General features: G+C 32.0%; 1 protein-coding gene across 1 annotated transcript; it reads left to right on the top strand.

Moving 5' to 3' along the window:
- The first annotated feature begins 18,497 nt into the window (after nucleotides 1–18,497).
- On the top strand, nucleotides 18,498–18,911 carry LOC139902094 (uncharacterized). Its single transcript, XM_071884749.1, has one exon. It carries the CDS (start codon nucleotides 18,498–18,500, stop codon nucleotides 18,909–18,911), a length of 414 nt encoding a protein of 137 aa, XP_071740850.1.
- The last annotated feature ends 5,363 nt before the right edge of the window (nucleotides 18,912–24,274 follow it).

Here is a 24,274-nt window from a genome sequence, read left to right as displayed (position 1 = left end):
TAGAAAGGAGAGGAGAAGAGTGGGTTAGAGGGGAAAACTTGTGGGCTTTTAACCCTTCTTACTATCAGCTTAATTTTGAGGTGATTGGAATGGATTGTCTTTTTTACTCATAAAAAAAACATTACATCAACTATCATAATACGTACATTCACCATTATGTAATTATACTTGAGGGATTATCGTACAAATGACCAATTATCGTACAACAGCTATCATACATGTATCATTTTCTCTCATCACATCATTAATTTATTTATTATTTTAGTTAATAATTAATACTCCGTATATAATTCAATTGTATGAAAAATAAATTCATAGTTTTAATAACAATATATAATACTCCATATAAATAATACTCCGTAAATAATATACTGTAGCGAAGGTGTAAAAAGACCAAAATACCCTTGCCCGGTTACTGTTATACTGTAGCCAAGGTGGTGATGTGGTGGAATATGATTGGTGGACTGTGTCCATAATTAGTATATAGTATAATAATACAGCACCTTATATATTTATTTTTTTATTCGTTGATTGTAGTTATTTATTGTGAATAGCTTTTATTTGTTTATAGTGTTAATTTATACAACTCAAGAATAAATATAGATAGTTATTTATTTTCTTTTCTTTTACTTTCACTCCAACTCAAGAATACACATAAACTATTTTAAATTACTATCCTTTCCATCCTTATTGTCTCAATCCCTTTCCACCACACTCCTTTCCGCTTTAAAAAAACTCGAGAATACAGCGTAAGCTATTTTGAATGATCTAAATAAAAATAAATATATTTATTTATTATTTATTAAAACAAAACCAAATAAAGAAAGGGTCAAGTCGAATACTCGTATCTTTAACAATGATTGAAGACTAATCTGGATCCAGTATGGTTTTTTAAGACATGCTAACCCTTAGTAGACTTGTACGCCACAGGACGGCCCAGTTTTAGACGATTGTGACTTCTAATTTATTTTAATTATTTTGAGTTTTAAGTGATATGTTGTGATCAAATGTTATTACAGAATGAGACAATTCACATAGATTAGTTAGTACAATTTAAAAGGACAAAATTTTGGCTTTATGATGTTTTCGAAGACAAGAAATAGATGGTTTCGATCGTGGTGGTATGATCAGAAATAACTAGAAAGTGACATAAGAAAGTGTTGTTACGGGATATATGTATTGAGAATGATGATATGATAATAGTTATTCTTATAATTTATTATAATAATCATTTTTTTGTCTTATCTAACAAAGATGTATGATTGGACTTCAACATTTTTAAAATCAACATATGATATGAATCAAAGAACTTAGTGTGGCGTGGTGTTATATGCTTTGACAACGTCTTGGTTTATTTTGTCACATAAAAAAACGAGGCTTAACGAATTAAAGGTAAATTGATACTACTAACATAGGTTAATAGTCCACGTGATAGTAGCCTATCTCCGTGAAACATTCATTAAAATTGAGGTTACATGTTCAAATCCGATCCAAAATATTTATAGTTATACTTATATTTTTATATTATTTTTTAACGGCGATATCGATATCGAATGCTCTCATTTGTCACCTACACACGCGTTAGGAGGAAACCGAATTCGCGACGATGTTAGCAGTATTATTGAAGGTTGAGAAAACCTTCTAGAGACCTTGTCAAATCGCAATGATGTTGGCAGTGCGTCAAAAATTGGAAACTCTCTGCTTAAAATGAGAATTGAACCTGGATTGACAGTGAGAAATAGAACCGGTGGACTTTGCATAACACGTTTCAATCTTTCAAATGCACATGTAGCTTCACTATTCCAATACCTCAAATTGGATCTCACCCTCATACTACTCAAGTAAAACTTTGGTGATAATTATATTTTTCATCACTTGAGATTTGTTTGTAGAAGGAACAACCTCTTTACACTATAGATGTCGTGTTATACTGTCTTGTTAGTTCTCACCAAGGGAGGTAAATGAGACGACTTGGGACCCATCTAAGAAAATGAAAATGAGATTTCAACTTGGGGTGTTTTGGCACAGAAGATTCTTGGAGGTTATAAAAGCTTAATCTTATAATTTTATTAAGCTGTAAATCATAAGCTTCGTTTAGTAGACATAAAAAGTAAAGCTTATGAAAATCATAAACTCTTAAAAAATAAGCTACTCATAGTAGCTTATAAAAAAAGTAGAGCTTATGAATTGAAAAATAAGTTTCAGCTAATTTACCAAACACTTATTAAAAATAATAAGCTCTAGCTACAAACTTTAAAAATAAGTTACAACTTCAACTTCAACTATAAGCTTCAGTTCCAATTAATTTCATCTAAACATACTCTACTTTAAAGTGTATGTTGTACGAGAGAGAAATATTCTACTCACATTTCTCTTCCTCCTTTGATCAAGTCCCAAGCCACCTTATATACCGAAAAAAATAGGCGAAACTCATTAGAATTAGTCCACTACTAGGTAGATAATGCATTAATAGGTGGTCCAAAAATAGGTGGCCAACTAAAAAAAATCAAAAATCAAAATCATAGTAATAAACATAATTACTACCACAATGAACCCCAAACTCTCTCAACCCTTCAAGCCATCTTTCCCCAATTTCATCCCAATTAATAACAACTACTCAAATTCTCACCCTTCCAACACCTTTACCCCAAAGAATCAGAATGTTAATTCACCAAAACCCACCATTTTCTTGGGAAACCTTTCTCGATTCACTAACCCGTCCACCATCCGTAATATTTTTTACGGTTTTGGAACGATTTTGAGTATCTCTTGGAAAAAGGCTCGATCCTATGCCTTCGTTAAGTTCAAATATACCCATGTAGCAACCAGAGCATTGAACTCAATGAACGGAAAAATCATAAACGGAATGACCCTCACAGTTGGGTACACAAAGAAGGATATCATTCTTGAGCCCAAATTTTCAAATTATCACAATCATCATCATTCACAAAATCCTACTGTTACTCCTTCAATTAACCTTCCTGTTAACGAGGATACTTGTAAAAGTATCAACCTAACTGCTCTCATCATTGACAAAACACCCATCTCTGCTCTAAAATTGTTTAATTGGTTGAAAAGTCGGTTTATCGCCATAGAATCGATTTCAGCATGGGGTCTCTTCGGCTACATTGTTCAATGTTCCGACGAGGAAAGTTTCAAGAGGATGACGATGGGACCGAATCTAAGTGAGATGGAATTCCTGGAGGTTGTTCCAATGGCTCAAAGAAGGAACAAATTCTCTAGATTTGCCAAAATAGCGATTTCGGGCATCCCATATGATTGTTCTTCACCCAATTGTATGATCGAAGTTGCACAAAACTTCGAAAGAGTTTTACACATTAACCCTAATTCGCACAGGCTTAAACGCACAGATGTTGTGTTCGCGTTGATTGAAATTTTCAACCCCGGTCCTATTGGTAAAATGGTCACAACCAATGTCGCCAATATTGATACTTGCAATGTTTGGGTTGAAGAAATCGATTACAACGAAGAGGTAGAAATTATTAGCGATGAAACTATCTTTGAATATAACTCGGTCTTACAGTGTGCCATTAAAGCAGCTGCTGAGGTACAGAAATCCGAACATCTTGATTCTCCGGTGCCGGATAACGGTCATGTAGGCACGGAAGCCGAAGTGGTAGATGGCGAGTTTAATGTGCCCGTTGAAGATTTGAAATTTCTCACCCCTCAAAAACCAAGTACATTTGGAGTGGTGCATAACTCTCTTGAGAAGGTTACCCATGCTGTTAGAAGTCAAAAAGGTATGGGGCAAAGTACAAAGTCAATTGCAGAAGATATCAAAAAGTCACTGTTTAAATCTTGTGATAGGGATTCAATCGAAAAAAAGAGGATACTAGCACTGTTTTCTGCATGCCCTACTTTATCCCAAAATACTCCTTTTAGTCTTGACAAGAAAGACTATCCTGTCCTTGATGTTATCTCCCCAAAATGCCCTCCAAAAGTACCCCTTTCTATGTCTGCTAGCCAACCAATTAATTTCAATAAGGTTTCAACCTTTGCTACTAAGGTAACTGAAAATACTAAACCTACTGCCATTTCTAACGAAGGGTGTATAAGTTCTGTGTGCAGGACTTCTTGTAACGAAATCAAAGAAAGATGCACTCCTTCAAAAGTTAACAAAGAAATTTTTTTACAACCAAAAGTCTCTAACAAAAATTGTGGTCGTAATAGTGGGAGCAAATGGATCGATGCAATCCCTAATATATCCGATATTTTTGACACTACAAGCGAAATTGCACATGTAGTTGGGCAAGGCACATCTAGTAAACAAAGTGGTGTTGGTAATTCATCCTTTGGGGCAAAAAAAAATTACTTACAAAGAGGAATTGTTTAACTTTGGGGTCTTTTTGGAGAACATGAAGGATGATTACACTCCTATCAAACACTCAAAACAATGAGGATCGCCTCGTGGAACATACACGGCCTAGGTAACTGTGACGATCGCTCCAAATTCATATGGACGAACACGTCATTCATTGATTTCATTGCGAGGTATTTGACATCTATATGATACGTTTTGTAAACATTGCATTCTTTTGAAAAGACATACCATAAATGAATATTTAATTCCAAGGTTTTCGACATCTGATGATTTCTACATATAGACAATCACCGTAAATAATAGTTTACAATAATACTTCCGTTGACAATGCAGTCAAAATAGATACATGATGATGGTTTTGTGAATGCAACGTTTTCTTGAATAAAGCATGCAAGACTCCATGCACATAGCTTGTATAACATGTATGCAAACAGCGGAAGACTTCTAGGGAACCTGAGAATAAACATGCTAACAAGTGTCAACACAAAGGTTGGTGAGTTCATAGTTTTAATGTTTTGCATAATCTGTACATAAAGGTGGATCACAAGATTTCAGTTGTTTCATCCAGAAACGTTTATCAAAATATTCTACGAAATTGAGCACCCTGGTAACTAAACTTAACGTATATATAATTTGTACCCTTTGTATAATCATCTTAATAAATACACGCAAACCAACGTGTACGCTTCTCAAATAGCATACGTCCGTTAAAAGGCTAGTGCTCTAGCTCGGACGGGGATATCAAGCCCTATGGATCCATATACAACTACTCGCGCCCACCAGTTCTTATAACCGGCAGTTACTACTTACCAAAGCTAAGGGATTTTCGGTTCAAACTCGGTGTAGAATTTAGTATATACTTGTATCCATTGCGTTTAAAATAAAGTGCATGTATTCTCAGCCCAAAAATATAGATTGCAAAAGCAATTAAAAAGGGAGCAAATGAAACTCACCTTAGCAGCATATAAAGTCATTCACCAAAATGAGACTGAAACTCGGATTACCAAATAACCGTAGATCTCAACCTAGAGAACATATGTTGGTCAATAAATGTCTATCAAGCTAGGTCAGGTCATAGTGTATCATAATCCTAATGCTCGAGATCAACATACAAAAGTTATCCAAAGTCGTTTCAAAAAGTCAATTTTGACAATAGTTCAACAAAACGAGACATACCTTATATAAGGAGTCATTTACTCGGTTGGTAATATTTAAAAGTTCACTTTATCAATCTCGTAAACAAGTCGTTTTAAATATTAATTGCAGATTCAAAAGCAATTCCAATTAACGTCAATCATAATTCAGTTGATCGTATCTTTTAATCCGTTCATCGAAAGTATTCGATATCTAAATGAAAAGTTATTGATTTTTCGCCAGCTTTCCAAAAAACATGTATATCATATACCTTTTACCAGTAATATATGTATTTAATTCGTGAATCATTATAAACTGTTTAGCGACGAAATTTAGCATACAGGCATGTATAAATATATATACTCGAGAACTAGAAATGGATACACAATTAATATATAAAAGATAAAATATGAGTGCTTACGTACCAATATTGATATTTAATATTGTAGAAAATTACGTAGACGCAACAGAGATGATAGACACTAGGTTTGATTCACAAATATACCCCCGAATATTACCCATAACCTCTTTGACAATAACCCATAATTTCCTTAGCTCTAGCTTGCTCGAAAACCCGTTTTGAAATCATTTGGACATCCCTCCGTCGTGATATTATATATATATTATTATTTTTGTATCGTAAAAATAATAATACTAATACTATTAATAATAAGATTAATAATAATAATCTTAATATTAATAATAATAATAATTATTATTATTATTATAATTATAATAATTATAAATAATAAATTAAATAAATAACATAAGTAATACGGAGTAATATAAAGTGTGAGAAAACTGAACCAGAATCGTGCAATTTATAGAACTTTTTCTAAAAAAGCACCCCATGCGATCGCATAGGATTTGTGCTTCAAGGCCATGTGACCGCATGGCCCTCTGATCCAGCTCACAAACTTTTGTTTTCTTGTTTGTCGACATATTATTTAAATATATATAATATATTTAATTTATATAATTAATTATATATTATATTAAATTCATGTGCATAGTTGACCTGTAATTTTCGTTCCGATGACTCGTACGTTGTTACTCAACTTATGTCCCGGTTTCGGTTTCTCAAATGCATTTTCGTACACTTAGAAAACTTGCATTTTACGTTTCGTGACACGTACCTTTGTTAAAATATAGCCTTAAATTATCCATAAACTATATCACTCAAAGTATATCTTAATCTTTCGAGTGTTTTGGTCATTTACTTCTATAAATCATTGTCTCGTTATTTATTAATATAATAGTATTTATCAAACGTTTCATAACCAAGTTAATATCTATTCTCAATATTTTTAAACACGTTTTAAAATATACGTCGCAAGTTATTCATACAATTAATATTCCAACTTATCATATATATTTAAATAAATATTTAAACCAATAAGTTTAATGTATGGTATTAAACAATTAATACATTGTTACGTTTTCAAGTTATAGTATATATATATGTATCTATATACATATAATTGTTCGCGAATTGTCAAGAACAAACCTGAAGGTATTTGAATATATGAAAGTAGTTCAAAAATTTTGAGATTCAGTTTACAGACTTTGCTTATCGTGTCGAAAATGTTAATCATACAAAGATTAAGTTTAAATTTGGTCAGAAATTTCCGGGTCATCACAGTACCTACCCGTTAAAAAAATTTCGTCCCGAAATTTGAGTGAGGTCGTCATGACTAACAATAAAAATGTTTTCATGCCGTATATGAGTCGATAAATAGAGTTTTATCACTGTTTGAATAATATGGATAAAACAATCCAATTACTCAAAGCGTATGAGAGAAGTTATCATAATAGAGTGAAATAGAGATTCGTCTTATCTTTTGACGTAGTAACGATTGGTTTCCGAAATTTAAGGAATAGAAAATCTTCATAATATGATTTGATTCTTCGAAATTTAAGGAAATTATGATTTCCTTTGATTAAATGCGTAATCTGCCTCGATTGTTATGTCTGATATTTCGCTATAAATTAACTACTTCCGTTTCATTATTTTCACCACTCCTACATCTTCTTCCTCATTTCATACTTCAAAAGATTGTGAAATGCTTCATCCAGTTCTGATTCTTGATATACTTTTAACTTTCATATCTGTCATTCTTCTTTTTTATCTACCACCAAAGGAAGTTATTTTCTTCTACTATTACCTTGGGGTTATAGTGTTTTTCATTCTCTCGTGTCTTTATATTGCTATACGCATTGATATACACGGTTTGTAATTTCGGGGTTGTTATCGGGCTTTATATTCTCCATTATATCTCGGAGCTTCATGCTTTCGTTTTCTTTTCCCGACCTTAAGTCAAGTGGATAATGGTCCAGAATTCGTAGGTATGAAGTTTCAGATGAACATAACTAATGTTCTATGAAAGAAATGGTAATAGCACAATCTGACTTGTCAAATTACCAGAATACCTCAAAAAAGACCGAATCATTAAGAAAATATTTTCTTGATATTTTTAGAGATTATATAGAATGAAAGAGTTATGTAACATGGTTCATGATGAGGGTATGATATGTGAACCTTTATCACGTTCCATTATAAACTCAGCATGACTTACTGTAATATAATCACGTTGATCAAGTGTCATTATATTATATTAACTCATGCTTCAATTCCCAACATTACTTCAAAACATTTATATTTTAAACTTGAAAGTTTCAGAATTTAGAAACTAAAATAGTTTCTTTTATGGTGTAACACAGATATCGTAAAGAGAAAATTGATTTTCAATAAGAATGATTATGAAATTATCTCCAGAAATATGGAGGATATTTATAATGAAAGATACGATGATATCTTAGAATTTCTAATATCAGAGGATGATGAAGAATATTGTCCGCAAGGGTTTAGATTCGGAAGCAAGGTATTCGTTAATGGCTTCAACAGATACTGAATCATTTAGATTCTTTGAAGACAGGTTTCGTCCTTGTGATTTATCCACAGCCTCTTTCATACTTTGCTCAATCCGTTTTCCAGTTCCAAACTTTCTCTTTTTCTCAGCTTTACCACCATACTATTCTTTATCATCAAACTTTTGACTGTTAAGGTCGTTTACAGTTTTTGCTGCTTCATCAACATTTTTCCAAAATTCGGAGAACTAGTTTCGTAGTTTGGGGTGTTTTTCGGAAACTTCACATTCGAAGTATGTAAGTCCAAGAGGTAGACGTTATATGTACACATATAACTGTTGGCGTAGACGTGCTACAAGATTTCAAAATACTGAATGCTAATTCCTGATAGTTGGTATGGCAATTGTCGTTACAAGATGTGGATGAGTACATGATACGGTTTCAATGAGTATAAGGATTTTTCGGAAGGTCAAAGATCAATGAAGTTGTTGGTAAATTTACTGCTAATGTGGTGGAACATGAAAGGTTCCCCAGTAACAAAAACGTATATGCCAAAGTTACAAGTCTGAAAGGTCGTCGTTGACTGGTTGAACGGTTGATAATACTGGATACTTTTGGAAAGGAATTGCAAGGTTATTTTCAGTAATAACAATGCTAAAGGATCTTTCACATTTTTGAAGTCAAAGTATAGCTTTGAAAGATGTAGATATCTAAGAATGATGTCACCCGTTAAATCTTGACTGGATTCTGATCCGTCAATATTAGAATATGTAATTGAATTTGTATGGAAACGATTGTATATCGCTGTGAGCATAGTTAATAATTTTTGAATCAAAGTTGAAGAATGTACAGTGTAACATATTAATTGTGAACTTAAATATTTTCCGGGAATTACCTACCCGTTAAAGATTTCACAAGTAATATTTTGTACAAAAGAATTTTTATTACCGTCTTTATGAAAATATATGTATGTATATTTTCTTCAGATGTAATACAGATTTGATGAGTTAATATCATTTTAAGCTCATTTGATTTTTGACTTGAATTCGAAATGAATAAAACATTAAAGAGTTGATAATCTTTACGGAGTATTTCACTAATGTAATCAATACTCAGTTTTATTGATATTTTCTCAGTGAATCATGTTGGTGCTCATGGAACTCTTGCTAACTTCGCAAGGTACGAATGATGTTTTCTAGAAAGTTTCGAATACATCGAAGATGAAAGTATAAAGTCAACCATATAATTGAATAATATACTTAGTTTATTATGAAATGGAATTCATTGAGTTGAAAACAGAGATTGTAGTTAACGATGGTTAAGTCATTAACGAAGTATGTACATCATAGCATATTAGTAATATGAATTAACCGAGTAGTACCTACCAGTTAAGATTCACACGTAATAACTTGGTACGAAAAGATTTATTTTGATTTCAAAATTCATATATATTAAATATACATAAAATTTCTTCAGGGGAAATGAGTTAATACTTCATCGGTTATTGTTGCTGGTATTTCTTGGTAACTACGGTGCGTATGACGTTGATGCTCGTGGAACAGATTGTGAAGTTGAGGTTTGCGATGTGGATGTTGTTGGTGGTGGTAATGGTACTGTTGGTGTTGTTGTCGGTGGTACTGTTGATGTCGGTGATGCTGCTGGTGCTTGTAACCTTTGCACCATATTCTCCAAAGCCACTACCCGAGCGCGAAGCTCGTTGACTTCTTCTACTACACCGGGATGATTGGCGGTTCGGACGAGCGGATGAATAAGATCCAGAATTTGAGAGAGTATATGATCATGACGAGATATTCTGGAGATGAGAGAGAAAATGGTATTACGAACAGGTTCGCCGGTAAGTGCTTCAGGTTCTTCGCTAAGAGGGCAATGTGGTGGATGGAAGGGATCGCCTTCTTCTTGTCTCCAATAATTAAGTAGGCTACGAACCCATCCCCAATTCATCCAGAATAGATGATGGCTAATTGGTTGATCCATTCAAGTTACACTTTCTTCAGAGTTCAGGAGAATATCCATATCGGAATAGCTGTCGGAATTTAAGGAATTTGAACTAGATACGGGATCCATCTTGTATAATTAGATAGATGATTTTTGATATGAAATAGATTATAGAATTTAGTTTGGTATTCTTCAATACATAATTTACATATGTATATATAATACCAAATTCCATAAATCACGGAGAAATTTTCGGAAGATGTCAGGAAAAGTTTACAGTAACAGATATGCTAAGATATGAATTTTTGTCTATACACTATTTATGCAATCAATGCAGTAAAACGTGTCTAGACTTAAGAATGATAAGCATATAATTTTCGACAAGAAATGATAAGCAAAACTTTTAACATGCAGACACGGTCGAAGTCCAGACTTACTAATGCATCTTAACAATTATCAGTTAGACACATTCATGCAAGACCTGGTTCGCTAGGACCAACGCTCTGATACCAACTGTGACGATCGCTCCAAATCTATATGGACGAACACATCATTCATTGATTTCATTGTGAGGTATTTGACCTCTATATGATACGTTTTGTAAACATTGCATTCTTTTGAAAAGGCATACCATAAATGAATATTTAATTCCAAGGTTTTCGACATCTGATGATTTCTACATATAGACAATCATCGTAAATAATAGTTTACAATAATACTTCCGTTGACAATGCAGTCAAAATAGATACATGATGATGGTTTTGTGAATGCAACGTTTTCTTGAATAAAGCATGCAAGACTCCATGCACATAGCTTGTATAACATGTAAGCAAACAGCGGAAGACTTATAGGGAACCTGAGAATAAACATGCTAACAAGTGTCAACACAAAGGTTGGTGAGTTCATAGTTTTAATGTTTTGCATAATCTGTACATAAAGGTGGATCACAAGATTTCAGTTGTTTCATCCAGAAACGTTTATCAAAATATTCTACGAAATTGAGCACCCTGGTAACTAAACTTAACGTATATATAATTTGTACCCTTTGTATAATCATCTTAATAAATACACGCAAACCAACGTGTACGCTTCTCAAATAGCATACGTCCGTTAAAAGGCTAGTGCTCTAGCTCGGACGGGGATATCAAGCCCTATGGATCCATATACAACTACTCGCGCCCACCAGTTCTTATAACCGGCAGTTACTAGTTATCAAAGCTAAGGGATTTTCGGTTCAAACTCGGTGTAGAATTTAGTATATACTTGTATCCATTGCGTTTAAAATAAAGTGCATGTATTCTCAGCCCAAAAATATAGATTGCAAAAGCAATTAAAAAGGGAGCAAATGAAACTCACCTTAGCAGCATATAAAGTCATTCACCAAAATGTGACTGAAACTCGGATTACCAAATAACCGTAGATCTCAACCTAGAGAACATATGTTGGTCAATAAATGTCTATCAAGCTAGGTCAGGTCATAGTGTATCATAATCCTAATGCTCGAGATCAACATACAAAAGTTATCCAAAGTCGTTTCAAAAAGTCAATTTTGACAATAGTTCAACAAAACGAGACATACCTTATATAAGGAGTCATTTACTCGGTTGGTAATATTTAAAAGTTCACTTTATCAATCTCGTAAACAAGTCGTTTTAAATATTAATTGTAGATTCAAAAGCAATTCCAATTAACGTCAATCATAATTCAGTTGATCGTATCTTTTAATCCGTCCATCGAAAGTATTCGATATCTAAATGAAAAGTTATTGATTTTTCGCCAGCTTTCCAAAAATCATGTATATCATATACCTTTTACCAGTAATATATGTATTTATTTCGTGAATCATTATAAACTGTTTAGCGACGAAATTTAGCATACAGGGATGTATAAATATATATACTCGAGCACTAGATATGGATACACAATTAATATATAAAAGATAAAATATGAGTGCTTACGTACCAATATTGAGATTTAATATTGTAGGAAATTACGTAGACGCAACAGAGATGATAAACACTAGGTTTGATTCACAAATATACCCCCGAATATTACCCATAACCTCTTTGACAATAACCCATAATTTCCTTAGCTCTAGCTTGCTCGAAAACCCGTTTCGAAATCATTTGGACATCCCTCCGTCGTGATATTATATATATATTATTATTTTTGTATCGTAAAAATAATAATACTAATACTATTAATAATAAGATTAATAATAATAATCTTAATATTAATAATAATAATAATTATTATTATTATTATTATAATTATAATAATTATAAATAATAAATTAAATAAATAACATAAGTAATACGGAGTAATATAAAGTGTGAGAAAACTGAACCAGAATCGTGCAATCTATAGAACTTTTTCTAAAAAAGCACCCCATGCGATCGCATGGGATTTGTGCTTCAAGGCCATGCGATCGCATGGCCCTCTGATCCAGCTCACAAACTTTTGTTTTCTTGTTTGTCGACATATTTTTTAAATATATATAATATATTTAATTTATATAATTAATTATATATTATATTAAATTCATGTGCATAGTTGACCTGTAATTTTCGTTCCGATGACTCGTACGTTGTTACTCAACTTATGTCCTGGTTTCGGTTTCTCAAATGCATTTTCGCACACTTAGAAAACTTGCATTTTACGTTTCGTGACACGTACCTTTGTCAAAATATAGCCTTAAATTATCCATAAACTATATCACTCAAAGTATATCTTAATCTTTCGAGTGTTTTGGTCATTTACTTCTATAAATCATTGTCTCGTTATTTATTAATATAATAGTATTTATCAAACGTTTCATAACCAAGTTAATATCTATTCTCAATATTTTTAAACACGTTTTAAAATATACGTCGCAAGTTATTCATACAATTAATATTCCAACTTATCATATATATTCAAATAAATATTTAAACCAATAAGTTTAATGTATGGTATTAAACAATTAATACATTGTTACGTTTTCAAGTTATAGTATATATATATATGTATCTATATACATATAATTGTTCGCGAATTGTCAAGAACAAACCTGAAGGTATTTGAATATATGAAAGTAGTTCAAAAATTTTGAGATTCAGTTTACAGACTTTGCTTATCGTGTCGAAAATGTTAATCATACAAAGATTAAGTTTAAATTTGGTCAGAAATTTTCGGGTCATCACAGTAACAAATCAAGAGGGCGTATGGCGGGGGCTTTAGTTGGTCGGTTTCAATCCCATTTTTTAGCAATTCAAGAGACCATGGTCAAGGAAGTGGAAACGATATATGGGAAGAAGATCCACTGTTGGTTAAGGATTTTGCAATTCATTTTGTGAAGTTGTTCACTCCTAATGCTATGTTGTCACAGCCTACTGCCAATTTAGAATGGGCCTCGCTGAATTTGGGCCAGATTACAGCCCAAGAAAAGTCCAAATGTGAGGCTATTTTTTTGACTGTTGAAGTGTTCAAAGTTATACAATCTTTCGGTGGGAACAAAACACCGGGTCCGGATGGATTTTCGTTACAATTTTTTAAGAAGTTTTGGAGTTATTAAAGAAACTTTCATGGACATGTTCGAAGAATTTCACTCTAATCCTTCTTTTCCTAACGGAACATCAAAATTGAAGGTTTTCCTTTGGGAGACAAATCTCAAGTTTGTTCACGGTCTTCAAGCTTACGTTTGGGAGCATATTCCTTTCTTACTTTGTCATTAATGTTTAGTTATGTTTCTTTTCTTGTGTAACGTTCCACGTTTTTGTATCATGGTTGTAATAGTTCCATTGTACTCTTTTTGATAACCTTCATTTTTTTGATGAAGTTATCATGTTATTTATATTTCAAATATTCTCTTCGCTGTAAAAAATAAAAAAATAAAAAATAAAAACCTAAAACAAATCATTAAAAATAACACGTGAATTAAGAATGACCCATGATAATAGGCATGTAATCATATGTCAAAAGATCGACAAGACCACTCCTAGTAGTTTATTGGTACTCGTCACCCATGCCATAACTCACGAGGGCGTCAATAGGTTTGGCACCGCCCTCGTCGCCCTCCCCACTACCGCCCTGCCTTGTATCTCTTTTAAACATGTTTGAACATAGGAGAAATTTGGTGAGCAACAGATAGTTTAACAATTATTTATTTTCATTTAATTAATTTAAATCTATTTTCAACTATAAATATAACCAGATTCTTCTTATATTTTCACACAAATTAATGTAATGTTTTATTTATATTTGGTTAAGTATTAATTTTATTTATTAAAGAAACTAAATAAACATAAAATAATTTTATAAAATTTATTTAATTAATTATAAAAAGAATTAAATAATAAGGAAAAAAGAATTTAAAAATGAAAAAAAGTATGTCATGGTTGATAGTGTTCAGTCATGAGTTAATCCTGATGAGGAAGTGTTGATGCATGTGACACTGATCTGTGGCAGTTAGTCCCAGGGCCGGTCCCAATAATTTATGGGTCTGGAATGAAATGAAAAAAAAAAACTCTTAGACCTTAACGAATAATTTAAGTTTTTTTTAAAAGGTCTTTTGGGCCTTGCTAGAGTGTTATTAGATTTTGATTTCTTTTTTATAGGGTATTTGATTGTTGTTTTGAGTCTACCGTGTTTCGTCGTCGCCGATTCAGTTGTGTTTTTCTAGTTTCATATTTCTCAAATATTCAATTATGTATGTATGTATATATATATATATATATATATATATATATATATATATATATATATATATATAGTGGTAGGATCAAGAGGGAAGTAACCAATCGGGGGGAAGCAATTTTTTTTTCTTTTCGTTTTTTGAAAAAACTTTGTTCACGAACATTATAGATTGGATGAAAATATAAACATTTAATAAAGATACTTTGTGATAAATGTTTTATTTTGGCGGGAAAACGCTCGAAAAAGTAATATATAACAATTATCGTGTTTTTCGAGCGTATTTTGAGGTTTTAGATATTAGGGTTTGGATATTAGGGTTTAGATATTAGGGTTTATAGGGTTTAGATATTAGGGTTTAGAAATTTAGGGTTTAGGATTTAGATTTAGGGTTTAGATTTAGGATTTAGATTGAGTTTTTAACACGAACGGTTTAGAATTTAGGGTTTATGGTTTGGTGTTTTGGGTTTATGAAATAAACTCAAAACACCAAACCCTAAACTCTAAACTCGAAATCGGGCTAAATTTTAGTTCACAAAACATGAAGAAAAAAAATGTTCACATTCTTTACGAACAATATTATCTTGAATGTTGTTTTTGTCGATCGTTTTCCCGCCTAAATAATAACATTCATCACGAAGTGTCTTTTCTAAATGTTCATATTTTCGTGTGAACTTGATGCCGGAAAAAAAAAGAAATTTGCTTCCCCCCGATTGGTTACTTCCCCATTGATATATATATATATATATATATATATATATATATATATATATATATATATATATATATATATATATATATATATATATATATATATTATTTGGGCCCCTAAAAACGTTGGTCCCTGAGTATCAATCACTTTGTTTTTCCTTCGGGTCTCTCCTGATTAGTTCTGAGGAAGAAATATGTTATAATCAAGATTGAGAGTGGTCTAAAGGTTAAAACAGAAATTAAGCAAGAGAGAAGCATAGACCTAGTAAACCAATTTAAAAACAATGATATACACCTTTATATGGGTCTTAATTTATTATTTTTGTTATTTAGATGATTACGTTATCCTTAAAATCATCTTGCCATCACTCATTATTTATAAGTCATTATTTATAAGAGACGTGGAATAGAAAAAAGAAAAATACATGTATGAAATGAAATATAGAGACTTTTATCAATGTAGTTATTAATTATATATTCAGTTACTATATAATTTTAAACCATTTTTTTACAAAATTATAACTTTCTTGTAAGTTATTAAAAGATATGTTAAGATATTAAACAAATTTTATCGAGCTTTAGTTCGAGTTTGAATTCAAGTTGAAATATATGTACATTAAACTTAGACTAAATTACTAAAAAAAAGTCCTTGATAGTATAAAGTGGCAATATATATTTTTCTCTAATCTCTATCTCTACATATACTTAAAATCGTACATGCTACTCTATACAACTTTAAATATATAATAGTGACGTGTTAAAAAGTACAGTAACATGTACTCGTACAAAGTTATAGTCGCTTAGAAAAATGCTAATGAAAGTCACGAATGTATAGATGTAAAAAACTTAGGTGTTATAGTTGCAGTTGAAATTCGATCGTGACTGTCTAAAATCTCATTTGTTACGTACATGTGTTTCGAAACTGTAAAAGGAAATTAAGTTTATTAAATATAACTAAAAGAGATGATTTCTCATATTATGAAATACCTCATAGAGCAAATATTTTACTATGCAATTTAATAAATTTATTATCTGTGATTATTTCTACCCTTTTGTTGTTTTCAATTTCTAGTTATTAATTTCTACCCTTTTGTTGTTTTCAATTTCTAGTTATTAATATTGGATTTCCCCTTATTTAAATCGTGCATCTCTATCAATTATAGTGAATTATAATACTCCATTTTCTCAAAATAAATATCCTGATTGACTTTTACAAGTCAATCTTTATTTTAAGTTTTGAATTCAAATATTTTATGGTGTTAATTTTTTAATTTGTTTTCGTTAATATAACTTTCATCAATTATTTTATAACACAAAGAAATATATTTAAAATTAAAGTTGACGAAAAAACATCTAAAAAGTCAAATTAGGACATTTATTTTGAAACGGATTTAAATTGAAAAATTATCTACTTAATTCGATTAGAATGTTTCTTATTTTGTAATTATACATTAGCAAAGCATTGAAAATCGCTTTATCTGAAAGATTCATCCTATATTCATACATGCATGTTAATCCAGTTAATTAATTATTCCTGGTGAGCTTTGAGATTTAAGACATCAATTATTAACATAATTGTGAATTAAAATAAAGGATGCCAAAATGAATTGCAGTCAAAACGCTATACTTTCAAACGTATTAAAAAATATACTCACAATCGGATTTTGTTATTTGTGAATGACGTTTGCGAACAGGTGCCGAATTTGCACATTTATATGATTATATAATAAGCTAATATAATTTTCTTGTTCAAAACATAAATATATGAATTTGCATTTGAATATCGTGTCATAGTATATTACAGTAGTAGTATTACATACTACTCTAAACTTCAAAATTCATATAAATATTCTAAATATATGTAGCATTGAAAAGTCTCACAGATTCTTTAGCTACACTGGCGGCAAATGGAGGATATATATATTATTAATTATTATTTATATATATATATATATATATATATATATATATATATATATAGGGGCAGGATCAATGGGGAAGTAACCAATCGGGGGAAGCAAAATTTTTTTTTTTTTCGTTTTTTTTGATTTTTTTTTTCCGGCATCAAGATCACACGAAAATATGAACATTTAGAAGAGACACTTAGTGATGAATGTTATTATTTAGGCGGGAAAACGATCGACAAAAATAACATTCAAGATAATATTGCTCGTGAAGAATATGAACGTTTTTTTTTCCATGTTTTGTGAAGTAAAATTTAGGCCGATTTAGGGTTTAGGGTTTGGTGTTGAATAAACCCAAAACACCAAACCCTAAAACCTAAACCTTAAACTCTAAACCGTTCGTGTTAAAAACTCAATCTAAATCCTAAATCTAAACCCTAAATCTAAACCCTAAACCCTAAATTTCTAAACCCTAATATCTAAACCCTATAAACCCTAATATCTAAACCCTAATATCTAAACCCCAATAGCTAAAATCTCAAAATACGCTCGAAAAACACGATAATTGTTATATATTACTTCTTCGACCGCCAAAATAAAAACATTTATCACAAAGTGTCTCTACTAAATGTTCATATTTTTATCTCATCTATAATGTTCGTGAACAAAGTTTTTTCAAAAAACGAAAAAAAAAGTTTTTGCTTCCCCCCGCTTCCCCCCGAATGGTTACTTCCTCTTGATCCTACCACTATATATATATATATATATATATATATATATATATATATATATATATATATATATATATAATATAATATAATAATACTATATATAGTTGCAGGCCAAATTACCATTACCATTTACTGTAAACCCTAATCATAATCTTTACTCAGTTGACCCATCAACGATTAATGGAACCAATTAACTCGATCCCAGAAATCTCAGATGAATCGACAACCATCGTCCAAGAACAACAACAAAATTCGACAAGTGCAGTAATTGTAAGTAGATCATATGAGTGTAATTTTTGCAAAAGAGGTTTCACTAATGCACAAGCACTTGGAGGCCATATGAATATTCATCGTAAACACAAAGCTAAGCTCAAAGAATCATCATCTTCACTGCAACCAGATGTAAACAAAACAAGTCGTAAAAATAAACGACTTTTGCTTTTCGGGGACGAATCTTCTGATTCAAGAAATAATCGTCAAGAAAATGTAACGAAGGATTCGTTATTACCGATGCAAGAAGTAGACCTCGAGCTCAGGTTAGGACATGTTCAATCCCCAGATAACAAGATTACTACTACCAGAAAGTTTTTCTAGCTAACATGATGTTATACCACTACAAGAAAAATGGTCATTAGTGACCAATTTTTAGTGACTATTTATTATTTGGTCACTAATAAAATTTTTTTTTTTTTTTTGGGTGTTTACTTGTTAATAAATTCTAAATTTTTCTTGGAATACATGGAATTGTATTAAATCACCTATTTTTAAATCCTTAATTATGTTATTTTCTATTTGAGAGAACAGATAAACATTTCTAACCTTTTAAATATCTCTTCTTGTTTACATTATATTGTTGATATTATATTGATAGGCAAAGGCAAATTCTTGTTTCGCGTTATATATAACTTATATGTAACTTACTCATAACTCATGGCTGTTAATCTCTCTCAATTTTCAAAAACACGCTTATGTGATTCATGTTTCGAGTTTATATATATCTTATCTTAGGGCAAGGAACTGTACGTGATATCAATTTCGTAAAGCTAATCCGAGTAGATAAATCTATATAATTAAGTCTTTAGGTATATGCTGATATGAAACTTATATATTGCCATGTAATTAAACCAGTTGGTATAAGCTTATAATTATAACTTGGTAAACTATACCAATGTAAAGAGATTTTTTTTTTAAATAGTAATTTTTTTAACCAGACTTGCAAAAATGGAAATTTAACAAAAAACGTTACGAAAATGGTAAAATCGAAGTTTCAAACTTCGGTTTTGTCAAATCCGAAGTTTGGAACTTCGGTTTTGTCAAATCCGAAGTTTGGAACTTCGGTTTTGGCTTGCGTGTCAGTGGAAAACCTAAACCGAAGTTTGGAACTTCGGTTTTGCAGTAAAACCGAAGTTCCAAACTTCGGTTTTGCAGTCTGCTTCAACAGTTACAATAATGAACTGAAACCTGCAACCCTAGTCTCAATTATGGACTGAAACCTGCTACCCTATCATGTCAAAATCTGATTTATCATCTTTTTTCATTTATTTATATCACCATTATCATGAACTCAAACACAAACATCACCAAGAACACAATTAAAACATTTTAAAGTCAGTTTCAAACACCAACAACACAATTCAAACAAATCTTAATCAGTTGCATACATCAACAATTACAAAAATGTCTATAATTCGTCCATTCATGGTTCATTTTCTTTGAGGAGGCCAAATTTCATTCCAAAATGGTTGGCTTACTGGTGATCACACAACGATTAGAAGGAGTTTTGTGTTGAACACCAAGGTTAACTGTATGCAGTTAAACCAAATGACGTATAATTATGTAGGTGTGAGTCAAAGATCACACACGTTAAAAATGTTCTTGTGGGTTCTTTTCAATGGAAATGAATGGAAAAGTAAACTTACTGATGATAGCACTTTGGAAACAATATATTTTTATTCTCAGAATGATCCAAATTACGAGGCTCAAATTGAAATTCAGTTTGAGGAAGATTTTTCAACCGCCCAAGGTTCGGGTTATATGGATCTTATTCAAACTTTGGAGGGTGGTCCATCAACATCAAACTACCATTCAACAGTTGTTGAAGATGAACAAGAACGAAGAGATGAAGTACAAAATGTAGTAGACTCAGATGATGGTATGTCTATTGCAACCGACGGTACAATTTCTGATTATAGTGTTGAAGAGAATGTTTCCGGTGACGAAGGTAGAGACGAGCAAGTGGAACCACCGCTAGAGCCTGCCCCAGTTTCACATTTCGGGTTTGTTAATCAAGGTGAGGCTAGTAATAGTTTTTCATTCGATGATGACCAAGAAGCTTCATGGGTTTTTTATGATAAGGAGATCGGTATTATTTCAATAGGAATGGTGTTCCAGAACAAAGCCGAACTTATATATGCTGTTCGAAAATGGAATATACTCCATAATAGAGAAATAGTTATTACACAAAGCAAGCCGGGTTATTGGCAAGCACATTGTAGAACAACTAGCTCAAGTTACAAGGGTCCACAAGAAAGATACCATTGTTGCTGGTGTGTAAGTGGTTCGACTCACAATCGATCGAAGGTATGGAAAATTACAAAATGGAAAGATGAACACACGTGTTATGGACACGTGTCGGAAAACAACAATCATTGTTTAACCTCTAGCTTAATTGCTAGTGAAATTGAGTATCAAATATGTTTAAACGTTGCTTATCCAGTTGCCAACATCTAAGCCCAAACCCTTATACATGGCATGTGGATGTTCGTTACGGTAAAGCATGGAATGCTAGGCGTATTGCAATCGAACGATTGTTTGGAACTTGGGAAAGTAATTTTATTCAACTACCAAATTAATTGAATGAATTAGTTTCTACCAATCCAGACACAATTGTTGTATTTGAAAATGGACCTGAAATTGAAGAAGGTTTCGACACATTTAAATTTGTGTTTTGGGCATTCGGTCCAGCCATTAAAGCATTTAAATTGTGTATTCCGATCATTTGCATCGATGGCACCCATTTGAAAGGTAGTTATAGGGGTAAGTTGTTAACAGCAGTTGGCAAAAATGCTAACAATCAACTTATACCCGTTGCCTTTGGACTAGTTGATGAAGAAAGTAACGAAATTTGGGTTTGGTTTTTGCAAATGCTCCAAGAAAATGTTATTGAAAACGAAAAGCTGTGTGTCATCTCTGATCGACATCCAGGTATGTTGCATGCAATGGGTGCTCAAACGTATGGTTAGGAACATAGATAATGTTTGCGCCACATTCGTAGAAACTTGTTGAGCAAAGTCCCTAAAGTAAAATCGCTCAAACACTTGTGTTGGACAGTCAGTTCAACAACGAATCAAATATTGTACAAGAATTCCCTCAAAGCCATCAAAAAGGCTAGTATGGAGGCTTGGAAATATTTGCATGATGCTGATTTAGACAAGTGAACCGTGTATAGGGATAGACTGAGGAGTCGTTGGGGTAACACAACGATAAATATTGCTGAGTCCCTCAACAATGTGTTTCGTCATGCCCGAATGATGCCGATCAAAGCGTGTATTGAATATACATTTGATTACACCAGACAACATTTCTACGATCAAAGTCGAGATGCAAGGCAATGTAATTCACTACTGTCCAAGAACATGTTTAACATCTTTAACGAACGAGCAAAAAGAGCTCAAAGATACAAAACAACATGTTATAACGAACAACAAGGTGTGTTCAAGGTTCAGTCAACCTATCAAAGAAGTGGAGAAGGTGGCACCGATTACACAACGGAGTTTGAAGGGAAAAGGTGTTCATATGGAATTTGGCAACACCAAAGATTACCTTGCTCTCATGCCATTTCTGCGTGTAGCCATCTAAACGAGGATATAAATAAATGCATCAGTAAAAAGTACACAACTCCTACATGGAGATAGCAATATAGCCATCATTTTAATCCACTAAGAGACGCGAGCTACTGGGCACATATACAATGGAACATTATGGCCGATCCATCAAGATTGATTAAGCACAGGGGGAGGAAGCAAACAAAACGCATTAAGAACTAGAATGCCATAGGTTTTCAGTAGTAATTTGTTGTACTTTGTTTGTTGTAATCGCTAATTATGTTTTATGAATAAAAAGGTGTTGTTGAAATAATGAAATTGCACGTTACTAATCATATTCAAGTACTAATCTAAATACAAGTAACTTTAATTTATAAAAGGTCTAGGTGCATAATAGTATTCACCATGACTATCATACATCGTATCGAACTCAAGTGCGTCTTCAAAAACACCAAATAAAACATACAACTCTATCTTTTCTGAAAGTATACACGCTTTTCCTACTAATGTATACCATTCTTCATCATAGCACATTGCTTCGGGTTCAACAACTCCTGGTTTGTAGTAGTATATGTCCATTGAACGTGGATTCTTTGCTAGGTTTTCTCGAAGAAACTCATTCAACTTCTCCATATTAAAGCCCCGAACATCTACGTTATCAAACGTCATTTTAGGCCCTTTAGAGAGTTCTGTTTTGCCATCATTCCATTCAAAATCACAATCATGATACACATCAATTGATACGTATTTCAGATCCATTTTTGTAACGTGTTTATGAAACAATCAAAATTCACTTTTATAATCGTAAATATACAAATTAATCCGAAGTTTAAAAGTTCGGTTTCAGACCTTTCAGAAAAAGCATGCAAAACTGATGTTTGAAACTTCGGTTTCTCAGGTACTAGACTGAAAGGACCTGTTCATATACATTATAAACGATTCACAATAGTTGATTACATCGCGAGGTATTTGACCTCTATATGATACATTTTACAAACATTGCATTCGTTTTTAAAAGACAACTTTCTTTACATCGAAAATTGACAGGTATGCATACCATTTCATAATATCCACTATCCAACTATAAATTTACTTAACAATAATCTTTGATGAACTCAATGACTTGAATGCAACGTTCTTCGAAATATGCCATGAAAGACTCCAAGTAATATCTTTAAAATGAGCAAATGCACATCGAAAGATTTCTTTAACACCTGAGAATAAACATGCTTTAAAGTGTCAACCAAAAGGTTGGTGAGTTCATTAGTTTATCATAATCATTCATTTTCATCATTTTAATAGACCACAAGAATTTCATTTCCAGTTCTCATAAATATACGTCCCATGCATAGAGACAAAAATCATTCATATGGATTGAACACCTAGTAACCAACATTAACTAGATGCATATAAGAATATCCCCTATCATTCTGGGACATCCATCGGACATGATATAAAACAACATCGAAGTACTAAAGCATCCGCTACAACGGATGAGGTTCGTTAGGCCCAATAGATCTATCTTTAGGATTCGCGTCAATTAGTAGACTGGTTTACTAATTCTTAGGTTACCAAGCAAAAGGGGCATATTCGGCTTCGATCATTCAACCATATAATGTAGGTTCGATTACTTGTGTCTATTTCGTAAAATATTTATAAAAGCAGCGCATGTATTCTCAGTCCCAAAAATATATATTGCAAAAGCATTTAAAAGGGGAGCAAATGAAACTCACCATACTGTATTTCGTAGTAAAAATACATATAACTTCATTGAACAAGTGCAAGGTTGGCTTCGGATTCACGAACCTAAATTAATTATATTTATATATATATGTTGGTCAAAATTTGTCTAACAATTTAAATCAGGTCATAGTGTACCACAATCTTAATGCTCGAGACTAATATGCAATAGTCAATAAAAGTCAATTTGACCCAAAATGATTTCCAAAATCCATACATGATTAACATATAACTTGAATATCGTCGTTTTATATTTTTAAAAGATTTTAATAGAGTAAATAATATAATTCATTTATTATTAAAATTTATATAATAAAAATATACTTTTATATCTCTTAAGTAATAAAATTTATAAAGTTCATTTAATATAATATGATAGGTAGTATTAACGTA

This window comes from Rutidosis leptorrhynchoides, chromosome 3 (assembly GCF_046630445.1).
Source record: "Rutidosis leptorrhynchoides isolate AG116_Rl617_1_P2 chromosome 3, CSIRO_AGI_Rlap_v1, whole genome shotgun sequence".
NCBI lineage: Eukaryota > Viridiplantae > Streptophyta > Magnoliopsida > Asterales > Asteraceae > Rutidosis > Rutidosis leptorrhynchoides.
This window is presented reverse-complemented; position numbering and strand designations above follow the sequence as displayed.

Coding starts and splice junctions, on each gene's coding strand:
- LOC139902094 (XM_071884749.1), top strand. CDS start 18,498: ATGGAACCAATTAACTCGATCCCAGAAATCTCAGATGAATCGACAACC.